At 37.8% G+C, this 16605-nt stretch overlaps 1 protein-coding gene across 11 annotated transcripts in view; it reads right to left on the bottom strand.

Moving 5' to 3' along the window:
* Positions 1 to 592: 592 nt before the first annotated feature.
* The window catches only part of unm_hu7910 (un-named hu7910), a 62246-nt gene continuing 46233 nt past the window's right edge, over positions 593 to 16605 (bottom strand). For 6 of the 11 annotated variants that reach the window (XM_050056793.1, XM_050056795.1, XM_050056794.1 and 3 more), the window contains 17 exons: positions 16111 to 16140; positions 15990 to 16022; positions 14424 to 14459; positions 12780 to 12827; positions 12327 to 12413; positions 11502 to 11543; positions 11305 to 11390; positions 10123 to 10209; positions 9886 to 10036; positions 9067 to 9203; positions 8826 to 8924; positions 7288 to 7377; positions 6267 to 6404; positions 6041 to 6176; positions 5522 to 5613; positions 2795 to 2928; positions 593 to 1441 (listed from right to left, as the gene is read on the bottom strand). In XM_050056793.1, the coding sequence (XP_049912750.1) occupies positions 1291 to 1441; positions 2795 to 2928; positions 5522 to 5613; positions 6041 to 6176; positions 6267 to 6404; positions 7288 to 7377; positions 8826 to 8924; positions 9067 to 9203; positions 9886 to 10036; positions 10123 to 10209; positions 11305 to 11390; positions 11502 to 11543; positions 12327 to 12413; positions 12780 to 12827; positions 14424 to 14459; positions 15990 to 16022; positions 16111 to 16140 (1577 nt within the window). In that variant the 3' untranslated portion in view covers positions 593 to 1290. The remainder of the gene's footprint in view (positions 1442 to 2794; positions 2929 to 5521; positions 5614 to 6040; positions 6177 to 6266; positions 6405 to 7287; positions 7378 to 8825; positions 8925 to 9066; positions 9204 to 9885; positions 10037 to 10122; positions 10210 to 11304; positions 11391 to 11501; positions 11544 to 12326; positions 12414 to 12779; positions 12828 to 14423; positions 14460 to 15989; positions 16023 to 16110; positions 16141 to 16605) is intronic. The other 5 variants (XM_050056796.1, XM_050056801.1, XM_050056802.1 and 2 more) reach the window with 3 other exon arrangements.

Below are 16605 nucleotides of genomic sequence, written 5' to 3'. Positions count from 1 at the left end.
GTCTTCTGAATTGCGATAAAAGAATCCTTCAACGGCTTTGCGTGCCTCCCCAGCGAGGTAACATTTGAGATAGAACATCTTCTCGCTGGTCGGGAGGGGCTTTTCTCCAATAAGGGCCATAAAGGATATCTTCCAATCTGTATACTTCAAAGGGTCGCCAGTGAATATTGTTGGCTCTGGAACTGGAAGACGACTGAAGGTGAGTGAGCTTGCAATTGCTTGGGCGAGACTGGCTTCCTCTTGAGCTTTTAGTGGGTTGAATAATACAGGTCCAGGCCGAAAGGGTGTGGCTTGGGGACTTAGGAAACATTTATATTCAGTGTTTTGACTGTCCTGTAGGCACTTATGTTCAGACACTTCGTCACAACCCTCAGGTACATCGAAGCTGTTATAAACTTTAACCCGAGCTTCAGCTATTTTAACGTCATTATCCACTTGAAGCTGTTGTAGTTTTGCTTCTTCCGCTTCCAACTTTGATTTCACTTCGGCCTCCTTCTGCTTTTTTTTTAAACACAAACTGGGACAAACAAATACTGTTGCCACTGAAAGAATTTGGAATATCGAGACACAAAATGACTCTTTTGTTTCGTGGTTGCAGTTTTTTTTGGATTTTTATTTATTTTTAATATAAATATAAAACATCTTTTATAACATCTTGTGTTTCCTTGTTCACTGTGCAAATGTGATGAAAAAGTGAAATTAAAAACTGAGTAAACTGAAAGAAAATGCATAGTGGTGAAAGTTAAGGCTTGTTTCATTTAAAACTGTGTGTGAGACATTTTAAAGTGTAATGACGGAGATTCTGTTCAATCTGTTAGTGTTTCAACTCTCATCAGACTCCAGAGAGCTGGTTTTGGTTTCTTTACAATTAAGAAAGCAAATAAACTGGAAACAAACCTGAAATCGTGGTCTGACTTTCCAAAACATTTCCAGATCTAGAAAATACATTTTGAAATCTGAGGGGACCCTGAACCTGGTCCTAACAGGGTTAACCCGGGTTAAACAAGTACCGTGTGTTTGTGTTTTGGTAAAAGGTTGTAAAGTCAGTAGTAACTTTTCACTTCCATCCTTCAGTCTGATGGTTTTGATCCTTCGACAGACAATTATTTAGTAGTTAATCCACAAAGGAAGCAAAAACCATCCCTAGTCCATCGGTCAAAACGTGCCATGTGATTCTCCTCAGACTCCGGTAGTCAGTGTTTTTAGCAGTTTATCCACAGAAGAAGAATCAGCTGGTCCGACGAGTCTATCCAACTGTTTTCACAAGGTCTGAGCTGGTTCCTGGTGGATCTAAATGGGGCTCAGAGTCTGGCGCTGGTACGCTGTCAGCTCCGGGTGCCACACATCCACGATGAAGATGAGGCGGTAGCTGTCGGCATCTTGCCAAACCTCGTGCTCGAAGGAGTCGTCGAAGATGAGGACTTTACCTTCCTCCCATTCCCTGCGACACAGCACATGATGAAGAATGACACGTTAGTGATGTTTATGTCTGCCACCAGAGATCCAAGGTGTTTTTAATGGGGGATAAAAAATGACATTAGAATGAATGAATAGAAAAATAAATAATTAAATATAGAAATAAGTAAATCAATACAGAAATATACAAAGTAAATACAGGAATAAATACATAAAATAGTAAAATAAATGCTTAGATAAATATGGAAAATAAATTCATAAATCAAGATATAAATGCAGAGGTTAGGACCTAACATACAGACACAGAAACGCAAATAAAAAAAATGTAGGTCAGCAAAAATGTAGAAATTAATTCAGATATTTATTTATTCAAGTCCTGAATACTTATTAGCTATTATTTATTTATGCATTTATCTATTTATTTCCATATTTATTCTTTTTTTTTTTTGTACAATTTAAAATACAAAAAATAAAAAAAAAATATTAAACATTACAAAGTGCAGGCAGAAAACCAAGTGGGCTTATTTGTTACAAATTGTTAAAACTTAAATTCAAATTGCAACATTTATTTATTTGTTTATTTATGGGTTCATTTATATCTGTATTTACTTCAACAGTCATTTATTCTGTTATTTATTTATTTATTCCTGTATTTATTCCTGTTTGAATTTATTTAATGAATCCTGTATTTATAAATGCATGCATTTATTTATTTATTTATTGATATTTAAAGTCATTTTTTGTTCTCTATAAAACCGGCACACCTAAATGGAATGCAGCTGACTTTAAGGTTATCAATTATATCTTTTGCTGCTATGATGAGACAAAACATCTGCTGTGAGAGGGTATGTTGTCAAGCAAATCAGGACTACAGGGATGTCTGTCCAATTTGGTTTGAATAAATACGAGACATGCAGTGCCCGATTAGATCAGATGGTTTAAGTGTGGTGCTAATAACGGCAAGGTCACGGGTTTGAACCCCATTAAAAAATTTTACCAAAGAAGTTAAAAGAATTTGGAAAATCAACCACCTAATTCTGATCAATTATTTCTTGTGTCTAAGTGAATGTTTGTGGCAAATTTGAAGAAATTCCTTCAAGGTGTTTTTGAGATATCGCATTTACAAGAATGAGACAGAAAATCCCAAAACATAATGCCTCCTGCCATGGAGGTTGCTGGCTTGGAGGTAGGAATATTCAAAATTCATTTGTGTGTAAAAGTCTGAGAAGAGATGTTCAGCAGGATCCAGAAGGAGTGACTAATTGCGCGGTGCTACTGTAATAAGGCCAAGGTTGCAGGTTTAATCCATGAACAGACCAAACAGCTTCTGAAGCAACACAGCTTCTGAAGATGATTTAGGATGAAGAGGAGACAGTACCTGGTCTGGTCGGTGCAGCGGATCCTGCAGCCCTGTTTAGGGATGACGAGGCCGAGGTGCATCCTCAGTCTGCAGTTAGTGGGACCAGTGTGAGGCCACACATGAGTACCTGGCTGCATCACGGAGAACTTAATCTGAACACAAACACACATTAACATACATATTAACAAAACATAAGCAGATTATCAGTTATTTTTAAGTCTTATCTTTACTGAACTCACTCGATAATCAGATCAGAGTTATTTCAAGATATTTCCTGGTTCAGAGGGTAAAAGCCCAGATGAAATAAATTTAAGCCCAGAGTTTTGGGATATTTTTAGCAATGAAATCCGTGTAATCAGCCTATGGACACATCTAACTGCTCCACAGTATCAGTCCACAAACATGTTTATACTGTGCTGAATCAAACTGAAGAGGATCCTAATTATAACATAACACCTGTTTCTGGACAAAAATGTCAGTAATAATATTACAGTTACCCCCCAAACAAGTATCTCTTTACAATCTTACTTTGTTGTCACAACCTACTGATTTGAAATCCAAAAATCAATCCAGCATCCCTGGATTCATTTCCATAATCGTCATTGAGCACGTCACAGAGCAGTAAGCTAGTTTGGAAGATGGAAACACTTAAATTCAGCGAGAAATATTCCCATTACTTTGATTTTGTCAGAAGGAAAGATGAAAAGAACACCACTGCTCCAGGTAGTGGCACTAAGGCCCTGTGTCCACCAAACTGGGTTTTTTCTCAGCTGAAAATGCCAGGCGCTCCTCAGGAAACGTCCAGCTGGACAGACACTTTGGCTGCTTCTGGTTGCTATGATACTGAATATCAATGGAGGTAAAAATGTCAGTAACACTTGGTCTTTGTGAAAGGCTGTGTAAAAAGTGACAGTGACAAGCGCAGTGTTTTACCCAAAGCAGAATATTTTTCAACTCTTAGTGCTCAGAAAAAAAAAAAAAGAAGCCAAACAGTGCTCAGCACATAATTGAGCACATCATGGCGCTTCTGCGAATTGTGGCGTAGCTGAAAATACCCAGTGCTCCCGTTGCAATAAATCAGAAAAATATGGCTTAACTTTTATGAGCGCTCCAATGACGCGGTGAAGCTTCAAACAATCATTTGTTTTTGTTTCTAGCTGTGGTACTGTTTAATTTAGCTTAGTTAGCTGATGCTATGCTAGATTTTTGTGTATTGTGGTGCACACAGGGATCCAAAGGAGTAGTGACATGTGATGTGATGTTAAAATGCAGCCTGGGACAGTGATCAAAAGCATATTTTTTTCAACCAAATAAAAACTTTAGATGACTTTAGGTCAAGGTGCTTTGTGGCAGGTAGCAGACACATACAAGTCTATGACAATGTTATCAGGCGGTTGAGCAACACTTCAGCGAAGATTCAGCAACAGTGTAGCTGGTATGCTGTTGCTGTGTTGCTCATAGTGTGAACACAGCATCAAACTCTTTCCACTGCCCAAAACACAACCTAAAACCTCCTGAAACACCTACTACGACTGACAGCACAACAATGTGAAGCTCCAGGAGGTACATCCCACCAAAGGTGAGCCCTCTGCAGCCACGGAGGTCGACTGTAGCCCTACACTGGCTAAACAACAAAAGCTGCACTTTAATGGTGGTCAGCTGCAGACTGCAAGAGACAAAGAACTTATGAAGCTTGTGGCTGGGTGAGTGCTGGATGAAATGTTGCCTATCTCCACATCTGACTCTCCGTCTTTCAGACACAGGCAACAGAAGACCATGGGTGTCACCTGGCCAGGGCATTCACAGAACCTGCCTTGTTACTATAAGCCTGTCATTCTTAATTTCAGGGATAAATAGAGGGAAAGACAGTGGAGCTGAGTATGACCACAGTGTAATTGTATTTATCCTCTGAATTTGGTGATAAGAGTTTTATATTCTGAAACCAAGACTTTGTTTATTCAAAATCAACAAACCCTCAAATGACCAAAAATAAGATGTTGACGTAAAATTCACATTTATCTAGAAATGATAGAAACTAGAATTACCACCCTGCGGTTGTATGCCTCTGCGTACCAGAAGATTCTCTTACAGTTCATATCCATGTCTGTGAAAACATGGATGCTTCACACACATCTCTAAAATCACCACAGTTTCAAGATTAGAGTCACCAATTCAGTATCTGACCAAATGTCTCCCCTTCTGTTCCTGAGATATGACGTTAAGTAATGGCCAGAAAAGTGTTTTATGTAGAACATTATGATGTCACAGTGAAGCTGACCTTTGAACTGTTGGATATAAAGTGTCATCACTTCAATATTTTGCCCTATTAGACATTTCTGTGCAGTTTTGTCATTATTAGTGTATGAATTCAGTTATGGCCAAAAACATATTTTGTGAGGTCACACTGACCTTGACCTCTTACCTTCACCCACAAAATTGTAATCAGTTTATTTTTCAGTCCAAGAGGACAACTGTGTCAAATTTGAAGTAGTTCCCTTAAGGGGTTCTTGAGATAGAATGAGACAGATGCAAGATCACACTGACCTTGACCTCTGACCACCAAAATCTAATTAGCTCATCCTCGAGTTCAAGGGAATGTGTGTGCCAAATTTGAAGAAATTCCCTTGAGGTGTTCCTGAGTTGTCATGTTCAGAAAGATGGTACAGACATACATAAGGACAACCTGAAAACGTAATGCCTCCAGCCACGGCTGTCCAGTCAGTGTGTGTGTGTGAGCGTGTGTACCTGTCCTCTCTTGCAGCCTGTAGCCTCGGGGTATCTCTCCAGCAGTGCACAGGTCTTTGGAACGCCCTGACACCCATTTCCTACTTTCTTACCTAAAAACAAACAAAACAAAACAAAAACACAAAATACACTGAAACCTCACTAATGCTACAATTAACTTTCATACTTAACTCATCAATGATTCTGTTGATCAATTAAAAGTCAGAAAACAGTGAAGACTTTTGTTTTTATTTTGAAGTCTCATACAAAGACATAAAGCACGAAATACTTTAATCACATTTGAGAAACTGCAACTACATCTTTTTTTTTTCAGATAAATGGTGAAATTTGTTTTATGATTTTTTTTCTTCTTTAAAAAGAAATCTTTTATGTCTTCCATCTTTTTTTAAATTTATTTTCTGCTGAAGACTAAAACTGTTTCAATCAAACAAACCTCATCAATACAGTAATCTTAGATTACACCAGATTAACACATGTACACATACAGTACAATGCATATATGTATAAAAGAGTGTGTACCTTGTTGCCAGATTGTGTATTGGCCCCACTCTCCTTTCTCTCTCAGGTTCTCCTCCTCAGGTATGAACATTCCGGTGTTTTGGTCCATCACAGCCAAAGCCTCATCCCTGATCGTCTTCCAGTTCCTCTCCAGCGTCTTAATCAAAACATATATGCAGTGTACATAAAAAAAACATGCCTTATATACACATACATATAAACACATACACACACTCTGACATCCTACCTTGACCAGATCGGTGTATCCGGTCTCTTTAGCCGTCCACCAGGGCTGAGCCTTCAGTCCGTCCACGTTGTACAGAGATCTCTGCCACACTGAGGCAAAATGGCCGTGTTTGTGACCCAGCTCATACCAGTAATATGCCTGGAGGTAAAGACAGACGGACGGATAATGTCATAATGCAAGACTATTATTATGAACCAACCAACGCTCTACATATACAGTAAAGGAACTCATTTAATAACTTGGATGAACACCACTTGTTCCTATATAAAATGTGAGGAGAGACATTCTGAGGGGCCAAAAACTACAAGCTTCAAAAATCTGCTGGTGGACAAATGTGAGGGCTCCAAAAGTTATTGTGGCGCTTGGTCATACACCTCTACTTTTTTGTAACCAGGCATCCACTGGCCGTGCTTCACTTTTCAGTTTAACTCGGACAGCTTTGAGGGCAAACTGCCTAAGCAGGTTTGTCAGTACAGACAATGATCGTAATGATCTAAAGGCCACAGGGACAGTCAAATGGCCTTAAGTTATTGGACAGAAATAGTTACCAATCTGGGGAAAGAGGAGTTTTTTGCCGCAGGGCGTGGAAGAACATGAGAGATTGTTATAAAAGCTAAAAAAAACGGCCTCATGTAAAGAGTGGCCACTGGGGGAAACAAAGTGGAGTAAAATAATTTAGACTTGAGGGAAAGTGACAGTAATAATTACAGCACACAAATGTAATGTTTGGCGGTATGTCAGTGTTTTCGACTGTAGCCAGGTAGCCTACTTTTTGTCACCACTCATTGTCCCAGTAGTAATGTTAAGTTCATACACCCCTGGCCTTTTAGAGCATATGGCAAAGAGCAACACTTTGAGCATGAACGCCTCTGTGCATACACAAAGCTAGCTCGCAATCTATGAAGGCCTGTGCCCTGATGTCTCACGGAAGGATAAACGAAGCTTTAATTTGTTCGGAATTAAGTGACAGACTTACTATGTAGGTAACCACGACTTCTGTGTGTGTTCTTATGTTACTCACGCTTTTGTCTCCGACTCTCTGCAGAGCGTCACCCAAGTGGAAATAGAATCGCCCGTCATCCGTCCCTGGTTCACCCGACTCTAGCCCCTCCTGCTCACAGAGAGAACAGCAGTGTTGTTGTGTGTTGGAGGGTTTAAACATTCACTGTAAAGAATCAGGTTTAGCTCAAAGTCATGGCTACAGGTTTAAGGATGTGTCATTTCATATGGAGGACAAATAATGACTTAAGTGTCAACAAACAAATAAATAAATGTGTCAATAAATACATAAATAAAAGTATAAATAAATGCTGACAAATGCACAAAAGCAAAATAAATATGGAAATAAACAGATTAATGCATAAATACATGACTAAAAGTTAAACAGGACATAAATAAATATCGAAAATTTTTGTTTACATTTTTGTACAACTACATTTATTTATTTTTGTAGTTCTGTCTGTGTGTTAATGAGGTCTTTATTTATTTACTGATACTTCTGTCATTTTTCATCATCCATAATTTCAATCAAGTTTCAAGTTCTTTATTGTCAAATGCAAAACAAGTGGTGCATATAGTGCAGTTAAAATATAGGAATAAATGTATATATAAAAAATAACATAAAATAGAATAGAAAATACTGTGGTGGACAAAAATATGCATCTAAACTGCTGTGCATGCAGGTAAAAACATGAAGTAGTATTTAGTATTTTAGAGGTGGGTTTACTTGCACTTTATTAACCAGGTTAATGTCGACTCTTTGCAGAAAGTTTTATAAGAAACCAGATTTCTGTAATCTGGGATTTAGAAAAACCTGATTCATCAGTTACATTTCACCTGGAGACAAACTATGTCTTGGCTGGTATTAGCATAGTTGGGCAGGATGAAATGAAAATAACAATGACAACAATACAATAACAATATAACAATACTACATTAAAATAAATTCATTTAAAGTCAGACTCAAAACGGAAACTGACACTCCCTTGCTATATATAAGGTACGACCGCAGAATGGAAGTAGTGGTCACCTTTAAGCCTCCACAGGAGGTAGTAACAGTGCCAGAACAGTGTCTGAATGAACAAGACAGCTGGCAGGACGGCATCACGGGCAGCACGGGTGTGACGTTTTGACGACACTTTATGCATGCAACACACCGCAACAGATTTATAAAGCAGCTAAGTTAAGAACAGTGGCTGACAATGACCACAAATTAGGAAAACAATGAGGTCCAGGAGCTCCTTGCTGTCCGAACAGAGGATGAAATCAGATGCCATATAACAGGGATGGTTAATACTTGTTATTGACATGTTAGGCCATCGTTATTGTTTATAAAGTACTGCTGACACGTATGTTATATATAAAAATGCAATGGGGGCTTGGAGAAGGGACTTTGTAGCAGCTTTATAGCACAGTTTTTGTGTAAAAAGGGCTAGTGTTCCAAAATAAGAGGCATTGATTTACTGTCACCTGGTCTCTTTAAAGCATTTGAATGTGCTAATGATGGTCCTCACAGGCATACATACAGACGTTCAAATGTGCACGTGTGTGTGTGTTCACCTTCAGGAATGGTATACTCTCTGCTATCTTGTTCTCTGACTTTAGAATGAATCCGTAATGAACTTTAGCAAAGCCGTCACCGGGGAAAACTGCCAGAACCTGCAGGTATGGACAACCAATCAAAGATGAAAAGAAAGACAGGTGTAAAGCACCACTTCACCTCCTACAAACTCCTGTCACTTTAAAATAACACAATGAACAGACAGGTGTGTCTGGTAACGCTATCAGCACAAACACACACCTCCTCATAAACCTTCTTGGCACCCTTGTTGTCTCCTAGCAACAGGTAGGCGACGCCCAGTTCGTTCTTCAGACTAATGTCTTCTGGAAAGATCTGAACCAGCCTCTCCAGAGTCGCCAGAGACCCGCGCATCCGACCTGACAGAGACAATAATGTGTGAGTGAGTTCAGCTTTTCATGTACAATTAGTCTTAAAAACACAGTCCTGAAAATGTTCTCAGTTGTCTTATATTTTATTATATTATTATAGATTATACTAGATTATAATTCTGAGTCTGTTGCCTATATGGAGGAAAGGCAAGTTTATTCATACATCACATTTCAGCAACAAGGCAATTCAAAGTGAGGAGGAAGAGGAGGAAACGTGGAGAGGAGACAAAGACAAAGGAGAAGAGGAAACAACAAGGAGCGACAACAAGGAGCGAAGAGAAGAGGAAGCAAGGTAAACAGACGTGTGTTGATGCTTTGTTTTTTCAAAGAGGAGAGGAAACAAGGGGGGGGTGGGGGGGGGGGGCAAACCTCAGACTTCAATCATCTGCAGGTGATATCACAACATACACAGATTGCTGAGACACATCATCATGTCACAGCTGCTTAGCTCAGCTGGTTATAGTACGGCACGAATAATGCCAGGATTTTAAGCTTTTAAATCAACACCCACTCACTATACACACACATACACAACAACACAATAAAGTCTGGAGTCTTTTTGAATAACTTTGTAAATGAATCAACATCAAAAGACTCAGAGAGAGGTTTTTGTAGTTAGCAGTAGTGTCTGTAGTAGTCATAATAGCTGTAGTATCAGTATGTGTGTTACCAAGGAACTGCTGTCTCTCAGCTCGTCTCTTCAATGCGGCTCTCAGGAGGTCAGAGGTCACATCAGGGAGCTCAGCAGCCTCTCTGTAACTGTTGATGGCTTTCTGCAGCATGTCGTTGCTCCGCAGCTTCTCAGCCAGGTCGTCCTCTGTCTGTAGACACAGTAGTTTTGATGCAGTGCCAATGCAGTAAATTTACCCTGTACTGTAGTATTGTGCAGTACTACTGTGTGCAGTACCTGGGCTTTTCCATAGCGAGCGCGGGGGCTCTGTGGGTGCAGCTGCACAAGTGTCTCAAACGCTCTCAGCGCCTCCTCCAGCTTCCCCTGATCGATAAATAACAGGCAAATTAAGACTAATGAAGCAATAAAGGCATCATTTATATACATTAATATTTTAAACAATCACTAAGATCATTTTATAAAAGCAGAATAAGTATTTTAAGAGTTATGTACGATCTCTGGATAGCAATACAAGCTAAGTGTACAGCGGATGCAGGTTTATGTGTTTTGTAGCATGGAGGACGGTATCAATAAATAAATAAATAAATAAATACATGTACTTAAAATAATATATAAATAAAAGAATAAGTAATTGCTGAAATAAATAAGAAAATAAATACAGGTGACTATATGTATTTATTAATTTCTCCTTTTATTTATACATTTCAGAATCTATCTAATTATTTTTGTATTTATTTATACATGTATTTATTTATACATGTATTTATTTTGTATTTACTTTTTTATTACCATATTTATTTAGAAATTTTATGCCCCTATTTATTTATTCTTGTATTTATTCATGCATTTATTTATTCATTTATTGCAATCTGTTTATACATTTTATTACCATATTTATTTATGTTCTTATTTAATCATACATTTATTTATTTCCATATTTATTCATTAATTTTCATATCAATTTATACATTTTATTCCCATATTTATTGACTCTTGTTTTAATTCATTTATTTATTTCTATATTTACTCATTTATTCCTGTATTTATTCATACATTTTATGTCCATATTTACTTATTTCTGTATTTATTCATGTATGTGCATATATTTATTAATTTCTGTAATTCTGTTTTTATTTATTTATTTACATATGTATTCACACATTTTTATTCATGTATTTAAAAAATATATATTTTCCTGTATTTACTCGTTTTATTTATTACCCTATTTTTTTATTCCTGTATTTATTCATACCTTTCTTAATTTCTATTTTTATTAATTTATTCCCATATTTCAAAAAAAAAAAAAAATCATTACGATATCATTCTTTTTTTTTTTAAATCTCCCTATTAATTTACTTATTCCTGTAATAATTCATACATTAATTAATTTATTTATTCAATCATAATGAGGTCATTTTTCGTCCTTCAATACTACAGGAGTCTGTGTAATGACTGTACCTTCTTGCGAAGCTTTTCTGCAGCGTCGATTTCTGCTTTAATGGTTTTATCAAACTTATTCAACAGTTTTGGTTTCTTCTTCTTTGCTGCAGGACAATGAAAAAGAGAGGATAAAAGAAAATAAAAATACAGTGTGTGTGAAAATGCAACAACTACATTCTGTTTATGTTTTTGTTTAAATCTTCATCAGTTTTTACCTTTTTCTTTGAGTTTCTCCTCAGGCTGTTTCTCTGCTGTTCCTGTGACACAAGAGAAGAGACTCACTTCAACATTCAGAGGTGGACAAGGATTTGTCTTGGCAACATGACTAAAAATAGACAGGAGGAAAGGATCATCACTGTGTCACAAGGGCAAAATAGCTGTGTTAAAATGCGTGTTTCGAAATCAACCTGCAGCACCACAGTTCATCAGTAACAAGAAAGTTTGTTAATAAAAACACTTGACAAGCTAAACATTCAAATAAGAATTAGCACACAGACTTGGGTAAAAAACATCAGGTGGACAAAGATTATTGTAACACCAAACATGCCTCAGCTCTCACAGGGCCCATTAGCTCAGTTGTCTCCAGCATGATGCTGATAATGCTGAAATCAGAGGTTCAATCCCTGCACCTGGTGAACAGCGTCTGGGTTACCACTCACCCAACAAGAAGCAGTACTGTTACCAGTCATTGTATTTCTATACTTTTACTTAAGTTAAGTTTTGAATGCAGGACTCTGCCATGTAGAGAAGTATTTTCACAGTGTGGTATCAGTATTTTTATTGCAGTGAAGGATCTGAATAGTTCCCATAACTATAAATTCTAAACCTTGATGGTACAAAGAGGTAAAACTGTCTTCTCACTACTGGCCACTAGATGGTGGTGCTTTGCTGCTGAATGTTATCTAAATAGTTAAATCATCTTGACAAAAAGCCAGTGTGTGTGTGTGTGTGTGTGTGTGTGTGTGTGTGTGAGTGTGTGTGTGCGTGTGAGTGTGAGTGTGTGTGTGCGTGTGAGTGTGTGTGTGCGTGTGCGTGCTCACTCTCAGCCTCAGCCTGCCTGGGTGTTTCACTCTGTGGTTCTGGTACTACTGGTGGTTCAGACTGGTTCTGTGCTTCCACAACTGGCTCTGGCAGACAGATAAAAGACACAAAACATGTTAATGAAGTTCATGACTTCTCCATGACTTTCCAGAATAAAGTCAGGCCATAAAACACTCTTTCTTCCAATGTCTGTTGATTTCTGGTTTGTTTTTCCAGAAAACCATCCTCTAAATTCCTCTAAAGTGACTCATTAACATTCACTGAATACACATCAGGCTGATTCAGGAACTTACAATCCCAAACTGAATGTAAAAACTGAGTGAGGAGCTGGATGGAGAGACAGACAGATGGCTGAAACCTGTTCAAGTTAAGCAGCATTTTCTAGATTTCCTGAACCCTATCTGAAAGGCAACACTGACACAAATTCAAGACTCTAAATTGAGGCCATGTACCTGCTTCCTGTGAGACTTTGGAGCTTGTCAAGTATTGCGCAGACTCCACTATAGAACAAACAGAAAAACAACATCAGTGACTCAGACTGGTGTCATTATCACCAACAACATACGCCACACCAGACACTGAAATCAGTGATAATGTTTACATCCAGAGCTGTAGAGCTGTAAAAGTTTTATCTCTTTTTGTGACAATGTTTGATTTTGCTGCCTGTCAGACAAAACTAGCCCCAACATTTTCCATTTTATTTTTCAACCTGCATTTGAGTAAACCATATTATAAAAAAAGCAAATTAAAATATGTTGTGAAGTTTTGCAAAAATATATATGTTTTTCTTTCTTGCCAAGACTTAAATTATAAGATTAATATTACTCTCATGTCTGTATGATCACTATGAAGCTACAGCCAGCAGCTGGTTAGCTTAGCTTAGCATAAAAACTGGAAACAGCAGGGAAACAGCTAGCTCTGTTCAAAAGTAACAACTTTCTCCTACTACCACTGTCAAAGCTCACTGATATATTTTACCTTGTTGTTTTTTATGTAAACAACTGAACTGTAAAAGCAACATGCTGATCCAGGAACAAGAACAGTCCATCACATCCCCCCTGTCTCCTCAACAGTTATTGTTTCTTTGTTTTAATTATTTGCATTCTTTTCCATTTACTTACTTACTTAGTGCAACTGCTGCACAACAATTCTGCTGTGCAAAGGCAAAAGCCCTTAACTTCATTTTGGATCGAACATGACCTTATGTCATTTTTGGAACAATAAAGATCTGCTCTATTACATGGACAAATGTCCTAGTCTCCTGTGTTGTGTCTTGGTGAAAATATTGGGTTATGTTCAACTTAACTACGAAGAATTTAGGAATGACCCAGGGAAAATCCTGCAACATCACTTAAGGTTCTCTGAGGGGTTTGAGGGTTGGGAAAAATAATATTGTGAGTTTCTAATTTAAAGCCACAGTGTGTAGTATTTAGGGTGATATATAACTAACTAACTGCTTTATTCAATGAGTCTTACTGGTGTAAATCACCAGGTTTGTTTATGTTGGAGAGGAAGAGACCTCTGTGAATAATTAGGCTCCCAGTAAAAACCTCCTGAACAATGGACACTGAAGAAATTCTAACCAGGAGTTTCACTAGTTGCAATTTGCGGTCCTCACTGCCAGATGCTACTTAATCTCTGTAAATCTTACACACTGGACCTTTTATAAAATAATTAGTTTACCCAATTTGCACCTAATGTTGTGAGTTGGTAATGTAACACCAAAAGACAATCAAAGTAATTTAATTAAACACCAAGGCAAATTTTGAGTCAGTTCTACACTCTGGTGAAAAAAGGTCTTTTGCCTTGTACAACAGAATTTTCCTCGGTATAAATAAAGGTTGATCTTATCTCTAAACTGTCAATTTTCTCATCTAACTCTCAGCAGCCCTTTAACAAACTAAACTGAACAAAATAACACCAAAGTTAACGAATAAACCAAATCAAATATGACTATACTAAACCAAAATAGTCATTGACTCAACTTAATTACTTTGAGCCAAACAAAACTCCACCAAACCTTATTAAACTAAACCAAACTGACTGTTAAATATCATTACTGTATGTTTTTAATCCTGACAGTGTGTTTGACTGACCTACACTCTCCTCTGGCAGCGGCTCCTCCACCAGCACTGCAACAAGAAACACATAGTACATTTACTCAAATACTTCAGTAGAAATTTGAGGTACTTGTACTTTACTTGAGTCTTTCGGTTTTGTTCTGCTTTATACTTCTACGCAACTACATTCATCTGACAGCTTTAGTTACTATACAAATTAGGGTTTTTGCCCATAGAACATGAAACTGTAAAAGCCAAAACAAACATTTACAAACTTTTCCTTTGAATATTGGTATTAACTGTAATGTATTAGGAATAATGTTAATAATTGTTAGTGATAATGTTAAACTAAATTGTTAAGGTGTCACTGTGGGCTCTGGCTCATTGTGACAAACATTTCTCACTATTTTTACAAACCAAATAACTGATTAATGGAGAAAATAATCACAAGTTAATATTTTAAAATGAGCTCCACCTCAACCAACTACAACAGTAAAACCCTGCTTTTACATTAATGCATGAGTCCCAGGAGACAGTTTGATCTTATAATATTTTAACTACATTTTATTGATTATACTGACATACTGATGGAACATTTTCAATGCGGGACTTTTACTTGTAACAGTGTAGTATTAGCACTTTTACTGCAGTAAAGGATCTGAATACTTCCTCCTCCACTGACCAGTACTGCTCTTAATAAAAGAACAATACTAATGTAGTTACTATAGCCTTTACTATAGATAGGTGTGCTGCTGGTACTGTGACTACAATTGCAGTTAAAGATCCAGTGTGAAAGCTTTAGGGGGATTTAGTGGCATCTTGTGGTGAGGACTGCAAAGTGCAACCAACAGAAACTTCTCCTGGTTAGAATTCCTTCAGTGTCTATTATTCAGGTTTTTTTTTTTTTTTACTGGGATTTAATTCATCCACAGAGGTCTCTGAAAAACACTGAATAAAGCGGTTTCACGTCAAAAAATTTTTTTGTTTCTTCTGGCGGCAGTCATTGTGGGGGGCTGCTACTATGATGGCACACGCTATAGAGCCAGTGTTTGGTTTGTCCATTCTGGGCTACTGTAGAAACATGGCGGTGCAACAAGGTGATCCCTGTGGGCAAGGATCTGCTCCCTATGTAAATGGACCTGCATTTGTATAGCACCTTTCAAAAGGCTTTCAAAGTCACTCAAAGCGCTTTTTACACTACGCGTCACGTTCACCCATTCACACACATTCATACACTGGTGGTCGAGGCTACCATACAAGGTGCCGCCTGCTACTCAGTTTTTAACACACTCATACACCGATGGAACAGCCACCAGGAGCAATTTGGGGTTCAGCATCTTGCTCAAGGATACTTCGAGATGCAGACTGGAGGAGCCGGGTATCGAACCGCTGATTGTCCACCAACTGGTGGACAACCCGCTCTACCTCTGAGCCACAGCCGCTATGTAGATATTAATGACTCATTCTAGGGTAATGAAGCACAACGATTATAATTTTCAGGTGATTATATACTTAACATACTTATATTCCATTTTTGCCAACATATCACCCTAAATCCTACACCTGGACCTTTAATTAATCACATCCTGTTCAATATCTCACCTCCAGTTGTGTCGATGGTTTCAGCTTGATCCTCTAAAATAAAGAGATAAAAAAGCTTGAGCAAATGATTTTGAAAATTACAAACTTTTAGTAAAAGCAGAGGATAAAGGAAGAGACTAACCATAAGGATGCTGGCTGTCTCGAGGATCATCTGCAACAGACATGTAGATGTACAAGTAATGGTGTGAGTACTTTTACTTTAAGTACTTCAACTACATTTAGCCTATAATACCTTGTAGGGATGGGCATGATGATGTTAAGTAATTTCCATATTCATGAACTTGCACAAAAAAGAAAACAAACTAGAATTATAGCTGCTGCGCAGCGATGGGTTGGGTCCGGGCATTTTTAGGCAATTCTGAGCAACCTCTGGAACCAAAGACGGTCATCTACCGCTCTGAGCTAACTGGCAAGTAGCAACTCAACAGTAGCTTCACAAATTGAGTAAGCCATTCACTGTTGTGTAGGAAAGCAGCCATCCGTGCATGGAAAGGCAGATTTGAAACCACTGTCAAAAATTCAGTTATTACGACAAAAATCTGAAAATACACATCTTGCATCTAGACAGCATGGAGATGTTGGTAATTTGTTTGTAACAATGATTGATTTGCTCCAT

The sequence above is a fragment of the Epinephelus moara genome, chromosome 11, assembly GCF_006386435.1.
Source record: "Epinephelus moara isolate mb chromosome 11, YSFRI_EMoa_1.0, whole genome shotgun sequence".
Taxonomy (NCBI): Eukaryota; Metazoa; Chordata; class Actinopteri; order Perciformes; family Serranidae; genus Epinephelus; species Epinephelus moara.
Note: the sequence above shows the minus strand (reverse complement) of the source record. Positions and strands in the feature narration are given on the sequence as shown.